Below are 11,695 nucleotides of genomic sequence, written 5' to 3'. Positions count from 1 at the left end.
GACGTACTACAGGAATAGTGACGCTTGTGTGACGGACCATCAGTGGCTAGGACAGCTAGCCTGTCTTCATTTAGTTTCAGTGCTGTATCTCGAAATGAGTTCGTCTCAGATGTCCGTCACGAAATATATACTCGCAAAGGTAAGCTTATTTGAATCTTACTTTGTTAGGTTGTTCTAGCTTTGTCATTTAAGCATCCCATTAACTAACTAAGATGTACAGTATCGAGCTATCTGTCTAGCTAGCTAACTAGCTTTAACAATGATGGTAACTAGCTTTAGCAAGGGTGGTCAGGCAAAGTTCTGCTTTGGGTGATTAGCAACAGACAAAATTTGACTTATAAAATGAACATTTAGGTAACAAAGATATACCTCTAAGCTATTATCCTGATAAAATGAATTTGCTAGAGTGCATTGAGCAGGCATACTGCTGAACAGCATCCTACTACTTTCCTAAAGAGTAAATGGTAGCTATGATTCTAATATCTTACTTTTCTGTTTCAGTGAGTAACATCTGTCTTCAAAGAATGGACCATCTGATTGACGACCCAAAGCTTGCTTTTGCTTACCTCTGTCCAGCCTGTGTGCTTCTGGCTCGTGAGCCCACAGTGGGCAATGTGGAGCACACAGCTGAGGCATGTAAATGATAGTCCTGCAGCTGCTGCAGGGTTCCATGTCCTTTTCACTCTCTGCTTCGCCCTCAAAAACCCTGGCCCCAAGCGGGATGGCTTGGTCCAGGCTGTGGCCGAGGCCATGGGCTACGTCCTGGAGAACACCTGTGTACGGAGCTGGGAGACGCTGAGGGATCTCCTTTCTGAGCTTCTGCCTCTGCTCCCCCATGGACCAAAGGAAGCCAGCACCCGCCTCAGAGGTGCTGAAAGCTGCAGTACTGAGGTACATGGATGCTCTGCTGCATGCAGCCTACCGTGATGTGGTCTTCAAGCTGTTTGAACCCGCCATGCTGCCTGGCCTTGTGGCCGCTATCTCTCTGCTGCTTGCCCTGGGAGAGCAGGAGAAGTCCCTCGCTGCACTGAAATGCCTGCAGGCCCTGACCCTCCAGTGTGACTGTTCTCTGGACCATGTGTCAGTGGGTCAGTAAGAGAGGCATATCCTAGGCAACACCATGGCTTCTTTCTTACCTTGGATCGCTGTGAGCCATGTGATCACTGGGAATATTAGGCATGGACACGCTGTTATTGTTAGGGCAATAAAGGTGTGGGTCAAGACAGTGGGACTGGTGATGGTTGACGGCCAGCTACAGAACAACAGGGCTGGGAAGATACAGCCCTGGGAGCTGGGGAGAGTAGGGGAGCTAGTAGTGCAGAGGACTCGGGACTGGGTGAGAAACACCCCTGGGAGGCTAGCCTTACTGTTAAAAAAAATTATAATATCCTGCACCTCAGCTCATTAGCACTGGAGAGTGAGGCTTGACATGGTCAAATTCTCAGACCACCAGCGGGTGTCCAAGGTGCTGATACAGGTGTTGGAGTTGAACGTGATGGATGTCCGCATCGTGGAGGAGAGGAACTCTTTGGTTACCATGGAGACAGGGCCCCACGGGGCACATGCTCAGAAGAAACATTTCCTCTACTTCAAAGGATCTACTCCATTCTCAAGGAGATATGCAGGATGTTAGGTTACTATGGAAATGTGTATCTCCTAGGGGATCACTTTATGGATCTGTATAAGGAGTCGTCGGTCTACAGGAAGCAGGCTGCTATGGTGATGAATGAGATGGTCACAGGGACAGCGAGCATCGGGGTGGCAGGGGGCACGGACAAGCAGGGTGTGCCCAGTCAGGAGGACTTGAAAGCAGCATTGGATTCCATCATAGAGGAGTAAACCAGCCTGAGCCACTGGCACCTGTCAACCCTTATTAGTGGGGAGTCTGACATAGGGGCACAGGAGCAGCTAAGTCAGTCTAGTCTCCTCTCCATTTCTAATGGGGTTGAAGGGAAAGGGAATCCCCTCCAGTTGGTCCTAGTAGTCCACAAGAGCTCCACAATCCACGAGCTGAACAGCAGAATCTGGCAGATATGCATCCAGTTGGAAGGGATAGGCTGCTTCACCCAGGCCTTGGGGATGGACTTCCATCTAATTCTGATGACATCACTATACCCGGTTCTGGAGAAGGCCGGGGTTGAGGCGCTGTTGATCAGCCAGGCAGCACTGAATGCCATGTGGGACATTAACCAGGCCTGTGGATACTCCTCCCTGAAGGATCTGATCAATGAGAACTCTGGCTACCTGCTGAACAATGTGTCTCTGAACCTCCAGAGGCTGGGCGTCCGCCCCCAGGGTCCTCACCGTCATGTTTAGCCACTCCAACCCCAGCCTGCTGCCTCTGGTGGGGGGACATCGTCCAGGATGTGTTTCTGGCTCTGGACATGAGTTACGACGAGATGTCCCCTCTGTTCTGCACTGTGCTGCACTCACTTATGAAGGCTCTAGGTAAAGTTTCCATAACCACTTAAATGTTTTCCCTAGTTTATAACATTGTTGTCACCATGTTATGCAATACCTTTTAATAGGAGAACTTAGAGGAAATTGAAACACAGGACAGAAAATGACAGCCTTTAGCTATAACACAGCCTAAGTAACACAATCTTAATCATGTTTCTTTTCAACCACAGCGAGATGGTTCCTCTCTAGTGTTGGGGGAACCAGTGAGAATAAAGGAACCAAGAAGGCATGGCGTGAGCAGGACCAGCTGAATGTGCACCGGTTTCTCCTGGACTACCACAAACACAAAGATCTGGTAGAGCAGTGCACAGAGCACCCAGGTTAGTTGGGGCTCTCTCTTTCTAGCTGCCACACTATTCCCCTGGGAGATCATTTCTCACACTGATGCACAACATTAATGCTATGCTTGGTGAAGCTTCTTAGTACTACTGTGCCATGTCAGACCTGAATAAGTTTCACTCATGCTGTTTTCCTCACAGCTGGGTCCCAAGTCAATGCACAGCTTTTTAGGGATCGGCAGATTTTGTGTGGTGTACTTCTCCCAGTTCAAGTCGTGTTTCACAAATGTCTATTGAAAGCTGTTCTACAGAAATCAGAATCCATCAGTGTTATGACTCGCTACGTTCCTTGCACTGCATTGAAGTGTTCTGTGGTTATTATTTCAGAGATCCCACCTCCGGTGGATTTTGAAGAAGACATTGATGGTCCTGATGTGAAAGCTGAACTCCCAGCCCACATCGCCAAAGAAGCCATGGAACGCTGCATTCACCTGCCCACGGACCACCGACTCAGCCTCAACATACAGTTGTAGAATGTTTAGCACTCAAACATAAGGAGCTTGAAAACTGAAAATGCAACTAGTTTTGCCACCACATGTTGCTGTGTGTTTAGTGACACCAGAGCAGTTGGTCCCCATGTCCCAGGCTCTGTAGAGCTGACCCCTTGTGTGTATTGCAGGTCGTGGATGTGCTGGAGCTGTGTGCTGATTGAGAAGGAGAATGAGCTGCTCCCCATAGCTCACCGCTGCTGGCCTGACCTCCTGCTCCGACTCACTGCTGATGATCCGTTAGTTGCCCTCCAAGTCTTCAGGGTATCTCACTACTTCCACCACTCTGACTACTAGTACACTACTATTTAACTCAGTGGAATAATTATAATTTCATGATTGTTTATATAGTTTAATAATTGATGACACCTGTGTGTCCAGAGGTCACCAACACACTCACTTCTTTATTCTGGGTCACACTCAGCTCTTTTTTTCATAATTGTATTGGGAATGTTAAAACTATTTTAACTCAGCAAAAAAATAAACATCATCTCACTGTCCACTGCGTTTATTTCCAGCAAACTTAACATGTGTAAATATTTTTATGAACATAACAAGATTCAACAACTGAGACATAAACTGAACAAGTTCCACAGACATGTGACTAACAGAAATGGAATAATGTGTCCCTGAACAAAGGGGGGTCAAAATCAAAAGTAACAGTCAGTATCTGGTGTGGCCACCAGCTGCTTTAAGTACTGCAGTGCATCTCCTCATGGACTGCACCAGATTTGCCAGTTCTTGCTGTGAGATGTTACCCCACTCTTCCACCAAGGCACCTGCAAGTTCCTGGACATTTCTGTGGGGAATGGCCCTAGCCCTCACCTTCCGATCCAACAGGTCCCAGACGTGCTCAATGGGATTGACCATGGCAGAACACTGACATTACTGCCTTGCAGAAAATCACGCACAGAATGAGGAGTATGGCTGGTGGCATTGTCATGCTGGAGGGTAATGTCAGGATGAGACTGCAGGAAAGGTACCACATGAGGGAGGAGGATGTCTTCCTTGTAACGCACAGCGTTGCCTGCAATGACACCAAGCTCAGTCCGACGATGCTGTGACACACCGCCCCAGACCATGACGGACCCTCCACCTCCAAATCAATCCTGCTCCAGAGTACAGGCCTCGGTGTAACGCTCATTCCTTCGACGATAAACGCGAATCCGACCATCACCCCTGGTGAGACAAAACCGCAACTCGTCAGTGAAGAGCACCTTTTTCCAGTCCTGTCTGGTCCAGCGACGGTGGGTGTGTGCCCATAGACGACCTTGTTGCCGTTGATGTCTGGTGAGGACCTGCCTACAAGCCCTTTGTCCAGCCTCTCTCAGCCTATTGGGGACAGTCTGAGCACTGATGGAGGGATTGTGTGTTCCTGGTGTAACTCAGGCAGTTGTTGCCATCCTGTACCTGTCCCGCAGGTGTGATGTTCGGATGTACCGATCCTGTGCAGGTGTTGTTACACGTGGTCTGCCAATGTGAGGACGATCAGCTGTCCGTCCTGTCTCCCTGTAGCGCTGTCTTAGGCGTCTCACAGTACAGACATTGCAATTTATTGCCCTGGCCACATCTGCAGTCCTCATGCCATCTTGCAGCATGCCTAAGGCACGTTCACACAGATGAGCAGGGACCCTGGTCATCTTTCTTTTGGTGTTTTTTTCTTTCAGTAGAAAGGCCTCTTTAGTGTCCTAAGTTTTCATAACTGACCATAATTGCCTACCATCTGTAAGCTGTTGGTGTTTTACCCACCGTTCCACAGATGCATGTTCATTAATTGTTTATGGTTCATTGAACAAGCGTGGGAGACAGTGTTTAAACCTTTTACAATGAAGAGCTGTGACGTTATTTGGATTTTTGCGAATTATCTTTGAAAGAGAGAAATGTCCCTTTTTCAGGACCCTTTTTCTGCTGAGTTTAGCTTTTTGGCCACTAGGTGTCAATCTTGAACTGTTTTTGAATTACAAAGTGTGTGTCCGATAGACTGCATTGAATGGTGTATGTGCATGTAAATGTCCCCAACAGAGCTCCCAAGTGAAAAAGACATCGCTGCTGCCTTAGTCAAGGGAAATGGAGACACACACAAGGCAGAGCCACCATGATACCCACTGGTTTTCAACAGTAGATCGGTTTGGATACACTTCAACTAGCTGAGTCGATACATGGTCTTCCCTGGTGCTTGAAGATGCTGCCTATTTCCTCATCAGCCCCAGAGGAATACAGCTGGGTAGGCTGAAGTTGAGACATCGAGAGACAGAGGCTGCAGAAGCAGTACAAGAACACACTGGTAAACATCGGCTCCACCTCACCGCTGAAACGTCTCCAGAAAGGCAATTACTAGCCAGGCCACAGAGAAAGAGAAGTTCTCCTAATGTGATATGCTTTTAGCTTTATTTACCCCATAGAGAAACTCCTGGGTTGGACTCTCCCTCAGTATTTCACTGTGTTTCCCTCCTGTTTCCACACGAGACAGAAGGGATAGGGATACAGGATCAAATTAATGCTGAAATAATCCCATTTACCTTTTGAAATATGCACCAATGTATTCAGGCTTGTTTTTCAACCGTGTGGGTTGAATTGCCAAATAAGCAAAGCGTCGCTAAAGACCTTGAGGAAGATGCGATAAGACTTATTTTGAAATGATGTTTGAATGGTGGCCCAGTTAGGAGCTTAGGGAATATGTGTCTGTGGGGTGGGGGCTACTACTACAAAGTGATTAAGTTGCCATGACTATGAAAGGTACTGAGAGTGGGGAGTGGATGTGTGAAATCTAGGGATGGAGACAGGCTGCTGTGAAATTCCCAGGGGATTTCAGCAGTTTCTACTCAACACACTCCAATTTTTTTCCCCTGTTTTTTTTTCTTCTTTCTTTCCCTCGGTTTTCTTTCTGGTATATGTGTTGTATTTGCAGGGGACTCAGACCTGGATGCTGTAAGGGAAGCCTGCCTGCCCTACCTCGACTGCAGACAGCCACCCAAACTGCAAGAGGCATGTCTCAGGTATACGTGTAAAACAATAATTCATCTAGAAGTACAATATATTACAAGGCCTTGTCATACACTATATATACAAAAAATATGTGGACACACCCTCAAATGTGTGGATTTGACTATTTCAAGTCATCAAATGCTGACAGGTGTATAAAGTTGAACACGCAGCCATGCAATCTCCATAGACAAACATTGGCAGTAGAATGGCCTTATTGAAGGGCACAGTGACTTTCATAGGATGCCATCTTTCTAACAAGTCAGTTTGTCAAATGTATACCCCGCTAGAGCTTCCCCAGTCAACTGTAAGTGCTGTTATTGTGAATTAGAAACCTATTGGAGCAACAACGGCTCAGCCACGAAGTGGTCGGCCACACAAGGTCACAGAACAGGAGTGCTGAAGAGCGTAGCGTGTAAAAATCATCTGTCCTCGGTTGCAACACTCACTGCAGAGTTCCAAACTGCCTCTTGAAGCAATGTCAGCACAAGAACTGTTCATCGGAAGCTTCATGAAATGGGTTTCCATGACCTAGCAGCCGCACACAAGTCTAAGATCACCATGCGCAATGCCATGCATTGGCCTGAGTGGTGTAAAGCTCACAGCCATTGGACTCTAGAGCAGTGGAATAGCGGAGGAGGAGGAATAATGGTCTGGGGCTATTTTTCATGGTTCGAGCTAGGCCCCTTAGTTCCAGTGAAGGGAAATCTTAACGCTACAGCATACAATGATATTCTATATGATTCTGTGTGGCTTTTTGCGGCTGAATGGAAGGAGGTCCCCGCAACAATGTTCCAATATCTATTGGAAAGCCTTCCCAGAAGAGTGGAGGCTGTTATAGCAGCAACGTGGGGACCAACTCCATATGAATTCCCATGATTTTGGAATGAGATGTTCGTTGAGCAGGTGTCAACATACTTTTGGTCGTGTAGTTTATTTTAATACATCATACATTGTGGTTCAATTTATGACCTTATTATCAGATTTCTATTATAATTTTATTCAGTTAAATGTATCAATGCTATTCTGTGCTGTGTCTTCCGGCACCTGATTTGAGGTGGACCCTGATCCCTTTTGGTTGACTCTGAACGTTCTCTACTATCCCTGTTCCTACACCCCACCCTGACCTGCAGCCTGTGGAGCTGAGTGGGATGGGCTTTAAGAAGACCGAGTACACAGACAACATCCTGAAACTCTTGGGAGGATTTTGGGTTACCTCTGGACACACAGCCAGCAGCAATAGAGATCCAGTGATCTGCACCAATAAACAGTTCCCCAGTCATCCACCCGACTGTCCCCAGGCGGAGGAAGGAACACTACACTGACGACAGCCACAGGACCACAGCGTGTCCTAGTCTTCCCCAACCTCTTTTCAGGGACTGTACCTTGCAGACATCATCCTATAGTTTAACAGTGACTTTGAAACACAAATGTTAAGTGCTGATTCTGTACAAGTGTTGTGTTGGGTAAAGGTGTACATATTCCAATGTGCTCACAAGGGATGGACTAAAGGCCAGTATTTTGAATGTTCAAGTAGTAATTAAGTCTTTATTATAATAGTTTTTTTTTTTAAATGCCTGACTTTCATTGTAACTGCTTAGCCTTTCATACAAGTAGATATAGCAATCGATGTCATATTTGACCTTTTCCACCATAAGTAGAATGGCAGAGCTTTCATTTTGCCTTCCATTCCAGCTTCAAATTCACATCTTGGTTCCATTCCTCCTTTAATAACCAGACGTCATGGTCATTCCACACAAACCTCCCATTGATTCACACAGAATAGATCTGCTACTTGCTGCACAAATGCCTGATTGAATGTTGTCGCATGATTTTGAATACAACTTGAACTCCCCTGAGGGTTCAAGTGTAGGTTACAGCCCGGGCTTGTTTGTCAAGTCTTGTTTAGACTGAGGGGTCTGGAAGAATCTCTGTGACATCATAATGAATGTGTGTGCCGGGGAAATGGGAACAGGGTTGCCACATGTTTTGCGTTGGCGAGGGAGCGCTTTATCTCCTCCGTACTTTGCTATTTATCCAGCTGACAATGCTGACAATAGCGTCATTACTCATCAACCATGGAGGGCCTGTATGGCAGCCCATAAAAACACAGCCAGGGATAGGATAATGCGATATCCCCCAAAACCAGGCTTTTTATTCTGTTAATCATCAAATCATCTGACACAAGCATGGCTTGACTGATTAGGCAGGCACTGCTTGGCACACCAATGGATAGATAATACAGTTCTGAGAAAATGACATACTGTAAGACCGAATGTGTTGATTGCTGCTCAGGATACATGGGCGTGAGGAAGGAGACTGGTGAGAGAAAATGTGCGACTGCCTTATGAGGTAACTGTGATGGAGTATTCTGAATTGTAATAATTATGTCTTTACAATGGCAGCATACAAATCAGTGTGTGTTCGCATATAAATGATAGCAAGGTCAGACGTCGACTTTTCAGGAATGTAAATACAAACATTTTCGATCTATCAAAATCTCAAGGGCTTACATATTACAGGTACTGAATTATTAAATATTCTGAAGGCAGATCACATTCAAGTCGCAATAGATGGGTTCATGTACACTTTATTTAATTTGATAAAGGCATAAATTTAGTGTGAGACCAACATCCTAGAAGACATTCTAAAATGTACAACATTTTTACAATGATTTCTTACAAAACATCAAAGCAAAGGTTAGAGCAAGAAACAATTCCATTATCTATCAGGTCTTTCTCACAGCCACATTATCTGTTGGGAAAGCACACAACACAATGAACAGGTTATACTTTATAAACATTGGTTTCCATCCAGCTCTGGTTGGATGGAAACCTGGACTTATCTGAACTCTGGATTTACCATGGAGAAACAGCGAATGAACTGCTCAGAAAACAAACCCAAATGAATAAAGCAACAAGTAACCCTTCCAGCTTATACGTCCTCTTAGGTGATTGAAAAAGTTTGTAAGAAAACATGTTAAACATGCACTTTTTATCATTATATACAGTAACATGTACAGTGTAGACAATCTAGAGCAGGGATGGGCAACTGGCAGATCAAACCCAAAACAATTTATTGAAATAAATAAATAGGAACTAATTCGGGGGAATTGACTGTTGAGAGTTAAGTTGTGCATCAGCCGTCTTTATCTTATGTCAGTCACTGAAACTCACTCAATTAGCTACACATTTTTAGATTAGTAAATTAGTCTAGCCAGCAATCTAAACATAGTAATCATGGCCCCCCATCAATTTCTTTTTTTTTTGTCACTCTCACTCAGATATATTAACATGGCATAAGTCAGAACACAATGTGTAGAATTGCAGGAAATTAGCTTAAACATGACTAATATGTCTCCACCCCATGGCTAAATGAGTAAAATTGCATAAAATGTGTTTTAAAATGGCAAAATCTAAATTCTAAATCTAAATGTGTAGAATTGCAGGAAAGTAACTCTAAAACAAACCAAAAATTCTCTCAATTGTTAAAAGTGGGGGATGCTAAAATGTTTTGCTCGCAGGGTGGGGGGCCCCCCAACAAAATGTAGCTTAGGGTGAAAAACACTAGGGCCGGCTCTGACTGCATGTGTGGGTATGGATGTGGGTGCGCACACTGTGGCCACTCAGGATGAGTTCAGATTTTTTGTGGCCCCCATCCCCATCAAAGTTGCCCACCCCTGATCTAGAGGGTTGTGGTAAAAAATAAAAAATAAATGGACCTTTATTTAACTAGGCAAGTCAGTTAAGAACAAATTCTTATTTTCAATGACGGCCTAGGAACAGTGGGTTAACTGCCTGTTCAGGGGCAGAACGACAGATTTGTACCTTGTCAGCTTGGGGATTCGAACTTGCAACCTTTCGGTTACTAGTCCAACGCTCTAACCACTAGGCTACCCTGCCGCCCCAGGGAGAGAGAAGGGGTGGGAGAGAGTTTGGCCTGGAGAGGACTTGGGATGTTTTTGTTGGGACAGTGTGAGGGCAGAGGTCAGAGATATAGGACTGAGGTGGCACTGAGATATAGTCCCTTTGGTGTCTGGAGCAGTGGTAGGGGTGGGTGAGCAATCAGCTGGGATGAATCAGAGGTCTAGGTACATTGCGCCCTCCGGGACTGGAACTACCCACCCGGGGTGTGGGGCTGAGGCCAGACCAAACAGGCAGAGGAGGCTATGGGTGAGCTGTGAGGTGTAGAGGACAGCTGTCAGTACAGTCAGTAGCGCTGCCAGTCTCTGCAGACCTCTTCCTCAGCTCCTTGCCAGTGCCTGTTGGTTTGTGGTGGGCTGCTGGCGAGTGCTTGCCATGCTCCGGCTGGTGCCTGCTGCTCGCCAGTCCCTTGGTGTCCTGGGGTTGGAAGTTTTCTCCATGGTGGCGCAGCTTCGGGTTCTGGTTTCTCTCTGACTCCACCTGCAGGTAGGCCCTCACCTTGTGGTGGCGGGCGTTGCTGTCGGTGTCGCTGAAGTCGATCACGCGGCACTCGTATGTGCCCTCGTCAGACGGCTTCACGCTGGACAGACAAAGCTTGTGGGAGATGTTGCTCCCGGCAACCTTCACCACCTGCAAAACAGACCAACAAAATTATATTTCATTGGTCGACATCCAAGAGTTAAATTGTACATTTTGGTCCATGACACTGTATACTCTATCTATTACAAACAAAGACTAGAAATCCTCACATCACGATAACTCAACCCTAATTTGTCCTCCAGCTGAATTTCTCATTCAGATCTGAAAATACTGTCTGTATCTGTTGTTATTCAATTTGCTCCAAAAAACAATAAACTTCCTTGTGCATCACCACCATCACCCCATTCTCTGTCCCTGCATCCTCTGTGTGTGTGTGGATGAGCCAGGCTGACTGGTCCGGATGAGGCTGGCAGACAGCTCTGTAATGAAATGCTGGCTGCGTTACCACAGATGCGCCACAGTGCAACACTTACAGAGCAGCTGCCCCCGCCTCCCCAAGCCCTGTACTGCTGGCAGCCCCACTGAGCCCAGTAGAGTCCAGCCACCCGGCCCCTGCGCTCAATAAAGCTGTCTGGCAACCAAACAGATTGAGTGGGCATGTGAGGAGGCATGTACACACACACACACACTCAGAACAATGTCCTATTATAGGCGCCAGTCCCTTTGTTTCCATGTTGCAGACAGCTGTTCCATTTGCTCCCTTGAACAAATGAGGAGATGCTGTGCCCTGCATGCTGTACATACAGAACATGCCTTTACTGGGTACGGATGTAATAGTTCAGTGGCTTATAAAAGGCTTTGGAAAATATATCTTATGGTGTCAGATCTTAGATAACACAAAGTGATCACATGCTGTGGGAATGTCATTGGTTGTGATGCACCAGGATATAAATCCAGTTGTCTTTATTAGCTTCCTCCCATTCAGGTAGTGTACCCAAGGCTGATGATTTGTCTGTGGCTGTCT

At 46.1% G+C, this 11,695-nt stretch overlaps 1 protein-coding gene, 1 long non-coding RNA gene and 1 pseudogene across 2 annotated transcripts in view; 2 read left to right on the top strand and 1 right to left on the bottom strand.

The window, feature by feature from the left end:
• Positions 1–7: 7 nt before the first annotated feature.
• LOC109908100 (TELO2-interacting protein 1 homolog) lies at positions 8–3,786 on the top strand (annotated as a pseudogene).
• Positions 3,787–5,205: 1,419 nt separating this feature from the next.
• On the top strand, positions 5,206–9,464 carry LOC109908101 (uncharacterized). Its single transcript, XR_002257624.2, has 3 exons — positions 5,206–5,570; positions 6,195–6,282; positions 7,402–9,464. It is a non-coding gene; the product is annotated as an uncharacterized LOC109908101 (long non-coding RNA).
• The window catches only part of LOC109908694 (V-set and transmembrane domain-containing protein 2-like protein), a 34,540-nt gene continuing 31,686 nt past the window's right edge, over positions 8,842–11,695 (bottom strand). Inside the window, exon 4 of the mRNA XM_020507347.2 lies at positions 8,842–10,821. Coding sequence (XP_020362936.1) covers positions 10,435–10,821 — 387 coding nt within the window. The 3' untranslated portion in view covers positions 8,842–10,434. The remainder of the gene's footprint in view (positions 10,822–11,695) is intronic.

Source organism: Oncorhynchus kisutch, linkage group LG17, assembly GCF_002021735.2.
Source record: "Oncorhynchus kisutch isolate 150728-3 linkage group LG17, Okis_V2, whole genome shotgun sequence".
Lineage (NCBI taxonomy): Eukaryota > Metazoa > Chordata > Actinopteri > Salmoniformes > Salmonidae > Oncorhynchus > Oncorhynchus kisutch.
Note: the sequence above shows the minus strand (reverse complement) of the source record. Positions and strands in the feature narration are given on the sequence as shown.